The sequence below is a fragment of the Jaculus jaculus genome, chromosome 15 (genome assembly GCF_020740685.1).
Source record: "Jaculus jaculus isolate mJacJac1 chromosome 15, mJacJac1.mat.Y.cur, whole genome shotgun sequence".
In the NCBI taxonomy this organism is placed as follows: Eukaryota; Metazoa; Chordata; class Mammalia; order Rodentia; family Dipodidae; genus Jaculus; species Jaculus jaculus.
In genome coordinates this window covers 21,490,822-21,505,846 of record NC_059116.1, presented here as the reverse complement: position 1 = coordinate 21,505,846, position 15,025 = coordinate 21,490,822, and the positions used below count along the sequence as shown (strand labels likewise).

Below are 15,025 nucleotides of genomic sequence, written 5' to 3'. Positions count from 1 at the left end.
TGTGTGTGTGTGTGTGTGTGTGTGTGTGTGTGTATGCACGCGCGCGTGTAGAAGTGTCTAATCAGTTGTAAATTACTGCAGTTGTGGAATTAGAAACGTGATAAATCAGTATATCATGCATGAGCATGTTTCAGGGCTTATTTACTGGATTATGCGCAATTTACCAATGACTGCACCACTGAAAAATATTGAAGACTCCTCCTTCCCCATCAGCCATTAACTGTCAAACAGCTGCTCTTGGAGGAATGGGGTTCAGATTAGAATATTTATTCATTTCCTCTTCGTTTTTGCAGTTTCTGTCATCACATGGGCATTCGCTCTCCCCTGAATCCTTCACTACCCTCCATGGTGGTTCTCCCTCGCATCTCACTGCTCTCTAAGCTGCTCTTCTTATTTATTGGAAGGTTGTGTCAAGGTGCCAATCTTGTGTTAGGAATTGCTTATAGTTTAAGTCTTCAACTCTTATTTTACATGTTAAGATCATGGTCCCTCTTACCTTTTCAAGCTCAGTGTGATTTACATCCTCTGTTATGGTCTGTATTATGCTATACTTAATTTCTTATTCTTTGCCAAACTTACTTTCTTCTGCTTCTCTCCATTTGAACTCTTCATTCTTACTAAAATGTCATCCTTCTACTTCCTGCTTTGGCTGATTTCTGTCATCTTTTCAGTCTTAATTCAAGCATCACATATTCCTAGTGGAATTAGCAGTGACACCCCTTCTCCAGAACACCCTGCATGCAGCACTGATATCTCCACATGATGATACCTTGTCCACATGCCTTTGGCAGATGTAGAATCTTAGCAAGATTGGACATATATGAGTGCCACATAATGTTTTGATCCTCCCCCCACCCCTGGAAGTGGAGTCTCACTCTGGTCCAGGCTGACCTGGAACTCACTCTGTAGTCCCAGGCTGGCCTCAAACTCACAGTGATCCTCCTACCTCTGCCTCCCAAGTGCTGGGATTAAAGGTGTGTACCATCATGCCCAGCCAGTAATATTTTGATACATGTATGTATTGCTCAACTATTTATCTGTTGCCTTCATTAGAACAAGATCTAAATCTTTTTAAACTTTTTATTACTGATGCACAGTATTCTAAATTTTGTGAAAATATCTCAGAAATCAAGAGTAGTTAGATACTGGTAGGACTTACCTAAATTATTATTTTCTAAACAAATATAAAATAGTATCAAAAGCATTATTTTTGATATCTATGAACATTTATAATAGATATATATTTTTTTTACTAAAGCAGGAAAGTTTGCAAAAAACAATCTACAAGCTTGAAGAACAGCTGCATAATGAGATGCAATTAAAAGATGAAATGGAGCAGAAGTGCAGGTAAATATTATTTTCATATTTCAAGTTCTAAACCTGTTTTAAAGTTTACACCCTGTAGACACTTGAAAGTAGATGAGAGATGGGATGTGCAGGCTGCTACTCTTACACACCCACAGGGGGTCTTGGTTAGAAAAGAAATGTAATGTCTGTGAACTGGAAATGTAGCTTAGCAGTAGAGTGCTTGCCTGGCACGCTCAGGGCCCTGGATTTAACCTCCAGCACTGCAAATAAAACAGGTGGGGGCTAAAGTGATGGCTCTGTAATTAAAGGCTTTTTTTTTTTTTTTTGCAAATCCAAGCAGCATGGGTTCGATTCTCCAATATCCATGTAAAGTCGGATTTGCAAAGTAGTGCATGTACCTGGAATTCATTTGCAGTGGCAAGAGAGGCTGGTGTGGGCCCATATTCATTCTCCCTCTCCCCTTTCTTTCTCTCTCTCTCTCTCTCTCTCTCACACACACACACATACACACACACACGTGTGCAAATAAAAGATAAATATTGTTTTTGAATAAGAAAAAGGTAACATTTATGTTGACATTATAGCCTACAGCCATATCACCCTGAACACTTCTGATTTTGGAAGCTAAGCAGGGTCAGGCCTGGTTAGGACTTGGGTGGAAGACATCATATTTTCTTCAGTCTATTTAAAGCACCTTTGCTGTATCAGCCTATAAATGTGTGCATAGTTTTAATTCATTTAGTGGCCTGGTACCTTTCTGTCCCATTATGACTAGCTACCTGAGGGACTTTCTGTAATGTAAAATGATTTTTTTTAATCTTTTATTTTTATTTATTTATTTGACAGAGAAAGAGGGAGAAGGAAAGAGAGAATGGGCACACCAGGGCCTCCAGCCATTGCAAACGAACTCCAGATGCTTGTGCCCCCTTGTGCATCTGGCTTATGTGGGTCCTGGGGAATCGAACCTGGGTCCTTTGGCTTTGCAGGCAAACGCCTTAACCACTAAGCCATTCCTCCAGCCCTGTAAAATGATTTTTTAAAATATTTATTTAATTGAGAGAGGGAAATAGGGGGGAGAGAGAGAATGGGTGCGCTAGGGCCTCCAGCCACCGCACACGAACTCCAAACGCATGCGCCACCTTGTGCATCTGGCTTACGTGGGTCCTGGGGAATCAAACCTGGGTCCTTTGGCTTTGCAGGCAAGTGCTTTAACCATTAAGCCATCCCTCTAGCCCCTGTAAAATGATCTTGATACCTAAAAATCACTAAATTTTTGATGTAGACATTCTCATGACCACTATGATTCTCTGGAGCAGTAACTTGAATTTTTTTGATGAATTAAATTCTAATGGTAGCATATGTATTCATGAAATAGAGAGGATGATCATGGTTTTTTAACCTTTTAGCCTAGCATAATGTTGATTTAGATAACTAGAAACAGTAACTTTATGATTTTCATGAATAGCACTGAATAAGAGAAACATAAAGGTATTTCAGAAATTAAGTATTCAACAAATGAGGGCAACCTAGCAGTATCTCTTGATGTGATGGGGATGTGGAAACAAGTAAAATTTTCACTGCCTACCTTTCTTAGTAGATTATATAGTTAAGTATATAATACAGACTTAAACTGGATTCAGGATATCGAAGGAATTTTTAAGCATAAAATATAGAAATAACTGGTAATATGAGTAGATATAAAAACGTCTATCAATATTGAGCAGCTAAGAAAAAGAACTGACAGGTTGTACTGGTTGGTGGTAAGAGGCATCAATTTGAGGAAGAAATTAGAATGGCCAAAGTAGCTGATAATTGTATGAAATGTAATACCTTAAGAAATGGAGTAAGTAGGGCTGGAGAGATGGCTTAGTGGTTAAGTACTTGCCTGTGAAGCCTAAGGACCCCGGTTCGAGGCTCCATTCCCCAGGGCCCACGTTAGCCAGATGCACAAGGGGGTGCACGCATCTGGAGTTTGTATGCAGTGGCTGGAAGCCCTGGCGTGCCCAATCTCTATCTCTGTCTCTTTCTCTCCCTCTCTCTCTCTCTGTTGCTGTCAAATAAATAAAAATAAAAAATAAAAGCAAACAAACAAACAAGAAATGGAATAAGTAGTCACGTGTGGTACACCTGCAATCCAGCATTTAGGAGAAGCTAAGAAAGGAAGATTACGAGTTCAAGGCCAGCCTGGGCCTAGAGAACTTGTTTCAAAAAAAAGCAAAATACAGAGATTATATTTGCATTTGTTTTGTCATGAAAGTTCATATGTCTGATTCTCTGCGGATATCTTTTCTGAAAGGCTTATCTACTGAGTCCACTAGGATTTTGGACCCTTCATCCCACAAAAATTTAGCTGTTTGTTTTTTAAATTAATTCATTTATGAGCAGAGAGAGAGAGAGAGAGAATGGGTACGCCAAGGCTTCCAGCCATTGCAGTGGAAGTCCAGATACATGTGCCTCTTTGTGCATCTGGCTTTACATGGGTATTGGGGACTAGAACCCATGTTGTTAGGCTTTCAGACAAGCACCTTAACTGCTGAGCCGTCTCTCCACACCCAACTCTGTTTTTTAAAGTCTTTCTTTTCCTGTCCCACTCACTGTAAGGCGCTTCTCATAGAGGCACTGTAAGAATTTGGATGGCACAAATGAGCAATCCGGGGACTAGTTTTGTCTAGAAATTCATCACTGTTACTACTGCCACCGTTACCATGAGCACATGTTACATGTAGATTGAGTCAGTACTAATTTAGTCTCATTCTCTGTGTTTAACTCCTATTAGTTCATTCATTCATTCAATAAAAAATTGTCAAGTTACCTGTATGGTAACTATATTGTACTGAATAAAATAAGACATAGCCCCTAGCACTTATTTGGGTCTTGTAATCATCAAGGAATATATAAGTAATCATAAATAAGTATGGTATGTGATAAGGAAGAGAGAATAAACTGATACAGAAATATGTTGGAAATATGTCAGACTTGACACATGTCCCACAACAGCTATCAATATGTGGAGTACAAGGATCACATGTACAAGGTTAGCCTGGGCTAATGTGGAGACTTTATCTCACCCCAAAATAAATAAGTACATAACTAAATAGGAACAGAAGAACTTAATCAGGAAATGTGTCTACTGTTTTTTTGGGTGTTAAGAGAAAGCTAGAATACAAAAGGTTGCTGAGAAAGACTAGGGGAAGAGAAGGAATTGTGATCTAGGGAAAATGTATATGTGAACACCTTGATGTAAGGGAGTTTGGCTATTAGAAAGGAGGGAAAGAAGAACCTGAAGTGAGACTGGAAAAGAAAGCAGGGAACTAATCAAACAAGTTGAGATCTTAAAGGATTTTAGAATTTATCCTAAGTTTGATAGAAACATTGAAATTCATTAAAGTAAGAAGTAAAAAGTATGTCATAGTTTGTTTTTTTTTTAATCCTCTAGTTAATTAGTACAACAGCTTTCTTCTTCCCTTCTACCACTCTTAAGTGAAATAACAGGGGAAGATGAGTCAAAGATACTTCCTTATGACAGTTACATGGAGAATTTAGAGGAAAATTAAATTGTTATTAGAGGTAGGCGTAAAGCCAGGTGTGGTAGCGCACACCTTTAATCCCAGCACTCGGGAGGCAGAGGTAGGAGGATCACTGTGAGTTTGAGGCCACCCTGAGACTACATAGTGAATTCCAGGTCAGCCTGAGCTAGAGTGAGACCCTACCTCAAACCCAGCCCCCCCCTACCTCAAAAAAAACAGCTGATTAGAGACAAGGGTATGGGGCAGAAAGAATAGGTTAGTTTTGGACGTGCTGAAATACCGTGTATTTAGTGAGGCAGCTGTGTAACTGTGTTGCATAAACAATATATGTTTGAAGGCCAAAGTTATATTTAGAGCCAAATAAACAAATTGTGATGGAGAATTGACTGAGCCGACCTTAAAATGTTGCCCACACTGCCAAGTGGTACATTTATTTATTTGACATATATCACTGTTCCTGTCACTTATCATATATTAAAGGTTAAATGACCAATTTTTGTGTGGTAGCAATTATTGCTTGAAGGAGTTTAGAAATTCTTTATCTGAAGTCCAAGTATCCATATATGGAATTTGAGGTCCTTAAACTTGGATGAGATCAAGTTTTCTTTCAACTTGTAGCAGAAATTGAGCATTTCCTCAACTCAGAACACAGGCAACAAGGTGCAGTTAATAAACATGTGTTATGAGTTTATTACCAATAGAAATCACAGATATCTTCCAAGTTGTAGTTCTTACATTTATTCCTGCCACTTTGAAAGTATTGCTACGGTGCCATTCCACTTGATATATTCTTAAGGAAGCACATTATTGTATATATCCCTTATTCTTTTAATCCTGTTTTTCATGTTTTTCTCTGTGCTTCATCAGGCTTCCAGTGAAACCCTTCATATTCACATTCACTCTCTTCTCTTTCTCAAAGATTATGAAAGTGAGCAAGTGACAAAGTAAAGAATGTAGGTGTTCAGCCAGCACCCTGGGCAATAAAAATAAATGTATTTTTAATTTATATTGCTTTTGTTTTTACAGAACTTCCAACATAAAACTAGACAAGATAATGAAAGAATTGGATGAAGAGGTACTTTTTGTTTACTCAGTAGTTTTGTCTTTTTTGTGATTTCCCTCTTTCAGATTGCTTTATTTCTAGAGAGAATTTATTTTGAGATTACAGAACGAAACCATAGCTTCACCTTAGAGCTACAGGTTCAAATGAGGCAGATTATTCTATGGTTGTCTTCTTACATCTTCATTCTATGACTGTGTTGAAATTTTACAATGTAAATTTCATTTCTGTGTTTCTTGATTGTTGAGATATGAAAAAGAAGCAAAGGTCAGAAATGGAATTTGTAGCTATGTTAGAAAGAGACAGATTGGGGCTGGAGAGATGGCTTAGTGGTTAAGTGCTTGCCTGTGAAGCCTAAGGACCCCAGTTCGAGGCTCAATTCCCCAGGACCCACCTTAGCCAGATGCAACAAGAGGGTGCATGCATCTGGAGTTTGTTTGAAGTGGCTGGAGGCCCTGGTGGGCCCATTCCCCCCCCCCTCACTCACTCTCTCTCTCTCTCTCTCTGCCTCCTCCTCTCTCTCTGTGGCTCTCAAATAAATAAATAAAAAATAAATAAAAAAAATTAAAGAGACAGATTGGGAAAAGGAAGAAATACAGTTTAAGCTGTTTTTAAAATGATTGGTATGAACATAATATCTTGTGATCAAATGGTAACTACATTGGCTTTTGGGATTATTCATTTACCCATTATTGCCTATTAATTATGTTTTAATTAGCAGAGAAACAGGTATTTTGTTTTTTGAATGTTTGTATGTAAGTATATAACACATTTTTCTTCCTCTTAGTCAACTTATAAATGTCTTTCTTTCTTATATTTTTTTGTTTATTTTTATTTATTTATGTGAGAGTGTCAGACAGAGAGAGAAAGAGGCAGATAGAGAGAGAGAGAGAGAGAGAGAGAGAGAGAGGGTGCGCCAGGGCCTCCAGCCACTGCAAATGAACTCCAGACACGTGTGCCCCCTTGTGCATCTAAATCTGGCTAATGTGGGTCCTGGGGAATTAAGCCTCGAATCAGGGTCCTTAGGCTTCACAGGCAGGTTCTTAACCACTGAGCCATCTCTCCAGCCCTGTCAATATCTTTCTACTATGTATGTGAAGAATCCTTTAGATGAAAATATACTTTGTAAAGAGCATGTCAGGATGGCCGAGTAGTCTAAAGCACCAGATTAAAGAAATGTGCTTTGTAGTTTTCCTGTAATATATTGTTTACTTCATAGAGTTAATCTTTGGTAGTGTTGTTATTTATATTTATTTATTTGAGAGAGGGAAAGAGGCAGAGAGAGAGAGGGAGAGAATGGGTGCGCCAGGGCTTCCAGCCACTGCAAATGAACTCCAGATGTGTGTGCCACCTTGTGCATCTTTACGTGGGTCCTGGGGAATCAAACCGAGGTCCTTTGGCTTTGCAGGCAAGTGCCTTAACCTCTAAGCCATCTCTCCAGTCCCTTCTGATAGTTTTTATGCTATCTTATTTTTCTTCACTTAAATAATGGTATCTGTTTTCTTTTATTTGTGGCTATGCTTAGGATATGCATGTGGTTGTCTGTGAAGTTTCTGATAACATTATACCAACTAGCCTTTGGTCAGTATGAATTGGTTAGCTCTTAAATTCAGCTACATTTAAGTTATTCGTATTTCCAAGTTGAAGATAGGAAGATTTTATGACATTAGAATAGTCTTCCTTACAGAAAGATTCAGTAAAAGAAGTTTTCCTTTTTCTTCCCACTAAGTACAAAGAAATGCAAAAGGATCCTGAAAGGTAGAATGAACAAGTCAGACCAACCTAGAGTACCTGAGTCCTAAGAAACACCTCAGGAATGTGGGGCTGGGGAGATAGCCTGCCCAGCATACACAGAATCTTAGGTTCAGTGGCCAGCATGGCATAAATTGGGCACATTGTCTCATGCCTGTGGTCTGGCACACAGGAGGTAGCGTCAAGGGGCTGAGAAGTTCAGGTCATCTTTGGCTGCACAGCAGATTCCAGGCCAGCCTGAGGCACATGACACTTTGGACATCTTGAAAGGGGGAATGAAAGGAGGGAGGGAAGGAAAGGGAAGAGAAAGGACAGAAAGAAGGGAGGAAGGAGAGGACACCATAGGAATGATTTGCAGTAAACAAGACGGGAGACTCTGCCTAAGGTGAGGGGGAAGGCAAAGACTAGACCCAAAGTTGTCCCCTGCCCTCACGTGTGCTGTGAGTGTGTGTGCCCACTCTTACACACAAACATGCACCCCCAAATTAATTAGGTCATTGATTACAATTTTTAAAACGATACCATATTTGACTGTTATTTCAGTGGTACAAGGTTCATTTACTATTCAGAAGTCAGTTCATCATATTACTAGCCTAAAGAAGAAGTATCAAATGATGATACCAGTTAATGCAGGCATATCATTGAATAAAACATAATAGCCGGGCTGGAGAGATGGCTTAGCGGTTAAGCGCTTGCCTGTGAAGCCTAAGGACCCCGGTTCGAGGCTCAGTTCCCCAGGTCCCACGTTAGCCAGATGCACAAGGGGGCGCACACGTCTGGAGTTCGTTTGCAGAGGCTGGAAGCCCTGGCGTGCCCATTCTCTCTCTCTCCCTCTATCTGTCTTTCTCTCTGTGTCTGTCACTCTCAAGTAAATAAATTAAAAATTAAAAAAATATATTTAAAAAAAAACATAATAGCCATTTTTGGTTAAAAAAAAATTCCCCAAAAGCTCAAGTTGATGAGGAGAGTGTATACAAAACCCACAGTCCATTCTTAGTTGTCAGAGAGTGAGTGTTTTCCCTCGAGAGCCTGCTACAGCAGAACTGTGCCTACTTATCATTCAGCCAGTAGTGGAAATTTTAGCCAGGTCCAAAAGTTACCAAAAGGGAAAAGAAAAAGATCAGAAAGGAAGGAGTAAAATTGTCCAGATGCTCGTGCCTGAAGCGCAGTGCCAACCGAACCTGCATGACAACCATTGAGGATGCCGGACGTCCACAGAACTCGACAGCCTTGCCTTGCCTTTGACAAAGTGGAAATGCACTTGCGTGGAGGGATAATCTTCAGCCAGTGGTACTGGAACAGTTAGATGTCTGTAAGCCAAGATACAGACCTTAATGTCACACACCTCCCCTGACATCTGAGGATGGTTCGCACATTTCAGTGTAACTATCCGCGTGTAAAGCTTTTGGGAGCCAGGCGCGGTGACTCATGCTGCCGGGATTACTTCACAGCCAGCTTCAGTCCTGTTCAAAGAGAAGATGACAGTCTTGGAATTGGAAAGGCCACAGGGGTCTGGATCACCTTTCTCAGTCTCCGTGACAGTATCTTATTTAAAGTTTTAGTTTTTGCTTAAAGATGGGAAAGCCCAGGAAAATAGAGTATAAAGTAGGGCTTCCTGACACGAAGTTTTAAATATAAAAAGAAGCAACAAAAACAAGATCAATGGGGCTGGGGAAATAGCCCAGTTGGTAAAGTAATAATGATTGCTGCCCATGGTGGCTCATCCCAGTCCCAGCACTCAGGAAGCCAAGGTAGGAAGGTTGTTTGTACAGGCCAGCCTGAGACTACAAAGCAAATTCCAGGTCAACCTGGGCTAGTGCAAGACCCTACCTCGAAAAACCAAAATAAATAAATAAATTAATAATAATAATAATATAATATTACTGGCAGTAGCAATTCAGAAACAAATCTTTTAGGTTGTAAAGATATTTAATTTTTTTAATTCTTATTTATTTGTGCACGCATGCACAAGCATACTTGTGCAGGCATGCCAGGGCATCCTGTAAACGAATGCCAGACACATGCACCACTTGGCATTGTATGGGTGCTGGGGATGTGAACCTGGACTGGTGGGCTTCGCAAGCAAGTGACTTAACTTTAACTTCTTATTTTTACTTTAACCTTTCTTACTTACCCTTGTGGTTTTTTTCTAAAATAAATATTTTGTTACTTTTTAATATACATTAGTAAGGAGCTATGTAGATATCTTAGCAAAGATAATCAAGGCCTGGAGAGATGGCTTAGCTTAAGACGCTTGCCTGCAAAGGCAAAGGACCCAGGTTCGATTCCCCAGGACTTGTGTAAGCCAGGTGCACAAGGTGGTGCATGCGTCTGGAGTTTGCAGCTGCTCGAGGCCGTGGCTCACCCATTCCCTCTCTCTCCCCCCACCTTTCTATCACTCTCTAATAAGTAAACTTAAAAAAAATTTTAAAGATAAGCAAAATATTGTTGAGCCAGGGAGAGGACATTCAGAGGCACTGATGAAGCATCTGCTGTCGGTGCCATATCAGTCTGACAGACTTAAATATATAATTTCTGATCCCTACTTAATATGTGTATTGAGAACTATTGGTAAGTCAAAATATTTGTAATATACTGTGTCATTGTCCCAAACTAATATAGCAATACCCCATTTGAAAAGTAAAGTTTTTATGGTTATGCTTTTATTATGGACTTAAAAATCAGAATTTTAGGGCTGATGGCTTAGTGGTTAAACACTTGCCTGTGAAGCCTAAGGACCCCGGTTTGGGGCTCTTTTCTCCAGGACCCATGTAAGCCAGATACACAAGGTGACGCATGTGTCTGGAGTTCGTTTGCAGTGTCTGGAGGCCCTGGCGTGCCCCTTCTCTCTCTTTATCTGCCTCTTTCTCTCTCTCTCTCTCTCTCGCTCTCAAATAAATAAATAAAAGTAAAAAAAATTTTTAATCAGAATTTTACATATGTAGCTCAGGTACAGAGATTATTTTTGTAAGATATTCTGTACCTGTTATTAGAATGTACTACCTAGGTGTACTACACATGTGTGTGGCATGCATGCTCATGTGTATGTGTATTTGTACATGTGTACGTGCACTTGAATGCTGCTTGATGTGTAAGCAGCAAATTGATACTGAAGTTTCATTTATTTTTTTAAAGACCAGAGTACTTCCCTGAAATATGTGGTAAGGAGTATTGATTGTGGATATAATTTCAGGGGAATCAAAGAAGAAATCTAGAGTCTACAGTGTCTCAAATTGAGAAAGAAAAGATGCTGCTACAACATAGAATTAATGAGTACCAAAGAAAAGCTGAGCAGGAAAATGAGAAGAGGAGAAATGTAGAAAATGAAGGTAAATAATACTTTTTATTTTATTTTTTGAAAAATGCTGTAATACCTATGCAGATATGTTACCATTCAACTCCCGATCATATCCCCTCCCTCTCTCAATCAGTCTCTCTTTTATTTTGATGTCATAATCTTTTCCTCCTCTAAGGTTGTGCCTTTTAAAAATATTGAACTAAGCTGGTGTGGTGGCACACGCCTTTAATCCCAGCAGTAGGAAGGCAGTGGTAGGAGGATCACCATGATTTCGAGGCCACCCTGAGACTACATAGTGAATTCCAGGTCAGCCCGGACTAGAATGAGACCCTACTTCGAAAGAACAAGCCAAACAAAAATATTGGACTGTTAAGTAACTGTCCTGTTCAGAAACAAGTAATAAAACCAGCTTCATAGTTAGTAAGTAGAGTGGTGCATTACTAGGCTCGGCTCTGAGTTGTCTGGTGCAAGAGAATAACTTGAGCTCAGGAGTTTGAGACCAGCCTGAGCAACATAATTAAACCCCATCCCAAAGAGGAAGAAAAAACTAGATTATACCATTACACCAATAGACTAGTCTTATGAAGGTAGTAAAAGAATTTGAAATATTACAATGGGAACAAATCTGTTTTGCAGTCTAGATTATAAACCTATGCTCTTATGGGCTTAAATCAGTACTTCTCAGATGGGATTTGGTTTTCAGAGCACAAATATATCTAATTTATCTGTTAGGGTCTAGGAATAAATGTTATTTTTTTTTTAAAAAAGGAATTATCTTTTCTCTAATAAGAAAGTGTAATTTCTCTTACTCTTTCATCATGTAGTTTCTACATTGAAGGATCAATTGGAGGACTTAAAGAAAGTTTGTCAGAACTCACAGCTTGTGAATGAGAAACTGGCGCAGTTACAAAAACAGGTAAGTTTTTCATTGAATTTTTAAAACTTTTTATTAACAACTTTTATACATAATCATAAAATATTTTGATCATCATCAGCTCCCGTTACTTTCTTTTGTCCCACACCCCATCCCTCTTCTAATGAACCCCTTCTTTCCAACTAGACTCATTGATGTTTCTTTTGAAAAACTAGTTAATTGAAGTAAGTGTAGTCATGTTTTAGTAAAAAATTCTGCTTTTTTTTTTAATAGCTAGAAGAAGCCAATGACTTACTTAGGACAGAATCAGACACAGCTGTAAGATTAAGGAAGAGTCACACAGAGATGAGCAAATCCATTAGTCAGCTCGAGTCCCTGAACAGAGAGCTGCAGGAGAGAAACAGAATTTTGGAGAATTCCAAGTCACAAACAGATAAAGATTACTACCAGCTCCAGGCTGTATTGGAAGCTGAACGAAGAGACAGAGGTCATGATTCTGAGATGATTGGAGACCTTCAAGGTAATATTTTTTCTTACTTTGGTAAAATATACATAACATAAAATTTTAGTTTGTCTATGTGTGTGATATTGCACACGTGTGTGTGTGTGTGTGTGTGTGTGTGTGTGTATCAGTCAGTCCACATGTGTGCATGGAGACCAGAGATGGATGGCATGTGCCCTGTTCAGCCACTTGCCCACCTTATTCTTTAAGACAACAGTTCTTGTTTGAATCTAGAGCTCACCAGTTCAGCTGGCCCACCCAACGAGCCCCAAGGGTTCCTCGTCTGCCGCGTCAGCCTTGGGATTACAGGAGTACACTGCCGCATCACTGCGTCTGGCATTTTTACACGGATATTGGAGATCCAAACCCATGTCCTCATGCTTGCATGGCAAACACTTTACCCACCTTGCCTTCTCCCCAGCCCTTTTAGCAAACTTTTTTTTTTTTTTTTTACGTTTTTCAAGTTAGGGTCTCACTCTAGCCTAGGCTGACCTGGAATTCACTATGTAGTCTCAGGGTGGCCTCGAACTCATGGCAATCCACCTACCTCTTCCTCCCGAGTACTGGGATTAAAGGCGTGCGCTACCACGCCCGGCCTTTGTTTTTCTTCCTTTTCTCTTTTTTGTATTTCAAGGTAATATTTTGCTTCTAGTACAGCTGACCTGGAATTCACTATGTAGTCTCAGGGTGGCCTCGAACTCATGGCAACTTACCTACCTCTGCCTCTCAAGTGCTGGGATTAAAGGCGTGTGCCACCACGCCCAGCTTCAGCATTCTTAAGCATACACTTCTGTAGTGTCAAGCACATTAACATTGTTTTGCATATTACTGCTGTGCATCTCCAGTACTTTTTTGTCATCCCAAATTAAAGTTGTACCTAATAAACAATAACTTTGCATTCTCTTCTCCCCCAGCACTGAGTAACTTTCTATGTCTATGAACTTTACCACTCGAAGTTTTTCATACAAGTTCAGTGTCTGTCCTTTGCTTTTTTGTTGTCAATTTTATAAATTTATTTCCATTTTCTTACAGTAGTAGGTATCAAACATAGGGCTTGGTACATGATAAACTACCACTGAGTTACATCTCCCTAGTCCTGTGTCTTCTTTCTCTCTTTCTTTGTTTTGTTGTATTGAGGTAGGGTCTCACTCTAACTCAGGCTGACCTGGAATACACTGTAGTCTCAGGGTAACCTCGAACTCACAGAGATCCTCCTACCTCTGCCTCCCAAGTGCTGGAATTAAAGGCATTAGCCATGCCCAGCCTATGTCCTGTTTATAATTGTGTTTAAGAACAGTATACCAATCCAGCAGTGGTGGTGCACACCTTTAATCCCAGCACTCAGGCAGCAGAGGTAGAAGGATCACCTTATGTTCAAGGTGACCCTGAGACTACATAGTGAGTTCCAGTCTGAGCTAGAGTGAGACCCTACCTCAATAAACCAGAAACAAACAAACAAAAAATGGTGTACCATTTAACCTTTTATTAATTAATTAGTTAATTATTTATTTGGCAGGGAAAGAGAGACAGAGAGAATGGGCATGCCAGGGCTTCCAGCCACTGCAAATGAACTCCAGATGCATGTGTCCCCTTGGGCATCTGCTTTACGTGGGTCCTGGGGACTGTGATTCCTTTGGCTTTTCAGGAAAACACCTTAACCACTAAGCCATCCCTCCAGCCCCCTTTAACCATTTTTTAATAAGGCAATATTTTAAAATTTTATTACCCTTATAAAAATGACTTTGGGGGCTATAGAAATGGCTTAGCAGTTAAGGTGCTTGCCAGCAAAGCCAAATGACCTAGGTTAAATTCCCCATTGCCCACGTAAGCCATATGCACAAAGTGGCACATGTGTCTGGAGTTCATTTGCAGTGGCTGGAGGCCCTGGCATGCCCATTCTGTCTCACTCTCTCCATAAATAAATAAATTAATTATTTAAAAATTACTTTGGTGGGCTGGGGTATGGCTCAGTGTTTAAAGGCTTGCTTGCAAAGCTTGCCAACCCCAGTTCAAATTCCTAGTACCCACATACAGCCAGATGCACAAAGTTGCACATGTTTGTAGCAGCACGAGACCCTGATATACCCATTCTCATTCAAAGGAACAACTTCGGTGAAGCAAGAAACAGTTATTCTGTCTCTTTCAAATAATGCCTACATTTGTATCGCTTTGTAATTCCTGTATTCCCACGTGCATTCTTGTAAGGCATTTAGTGTGGCTGTGCTCCAGTGACTGCAGCCAAGTTAACTGAATACTTAGTTGAAAAGCATGTCTACTCTTTTTTATTTATGTATTTATTTTTATTTACTTATTTGAGAGCAACAGACAGAAAGAGGCAGAGAGAGAAAGAGAGAGAAAGACTGGGTGCGCCAGGGCTTTCAGCCACTGCAAACAAACTCCAGACACGTGCACCCCCTTGTGCATCTGGCTAACCACTAAGCCATCTCTCCAGCCCAATATCTACTCTTTTTATCATGTATTTGTATATAATAGTTCATCCAGACTTGTATCAAAATAACCCGGGCAGAGAGGATATCACTATTAAATGCTGAGAATTCCTCACTTGTAGGTGGTTAGGAATAGAGTTACTAGTATTCTTTGTGAATCTAGAAGACAACCAATTAAATGCAAGTAATAACACATAAAGGAGCAGTTTTAAAATGGAAAGTCCAGGGCTGAAGAGCTGGCTTAGCAGTTAAGTGCT

General features: G+C 39.9%; 1 protein-coding gene across 2 annotated transcripts in view; it reads left to right on the top strand.

Annotated features, from left to right (window-relative positions):
• Rock1 (Rho associated coiled-coil containing protein kinase 1) overlaps nucleotides 1-15,025 on the top strand; it is a 131,347-nt gene that overhangs the window by 79,926 nt on the left and 36,396 nt on the right. For both annotated transcript variants that reach the window (XM_004654825.3, XR_006633659.1), the window contains exons 12-16: nucleotides 1,259-1,347; nucleotides 5,862-5,910; nucleotides 10,841-10,976; nucleotides 11,770-11,861; nucleotides 12,093-12,339. In XM_004654825.3, coding sequence (XP_004654882.1) covers nucleotides 1,259-1,347; nucleotides 5,862-5,910; nucleotides 10,841-10,976; nucleotides 11,770-11,861; nucleotides 12,093-12,339 — 613 coding nt within the window. The remainder of the gene's footprint in view (nucleotides 1-1,258; nucleotides 1,348-5,861; nucleotides 5,911-10,840; nucleotides 10,977-11,769; nucleotides 11,862-12,092; nucleotides 12,340-15,025) is intronic.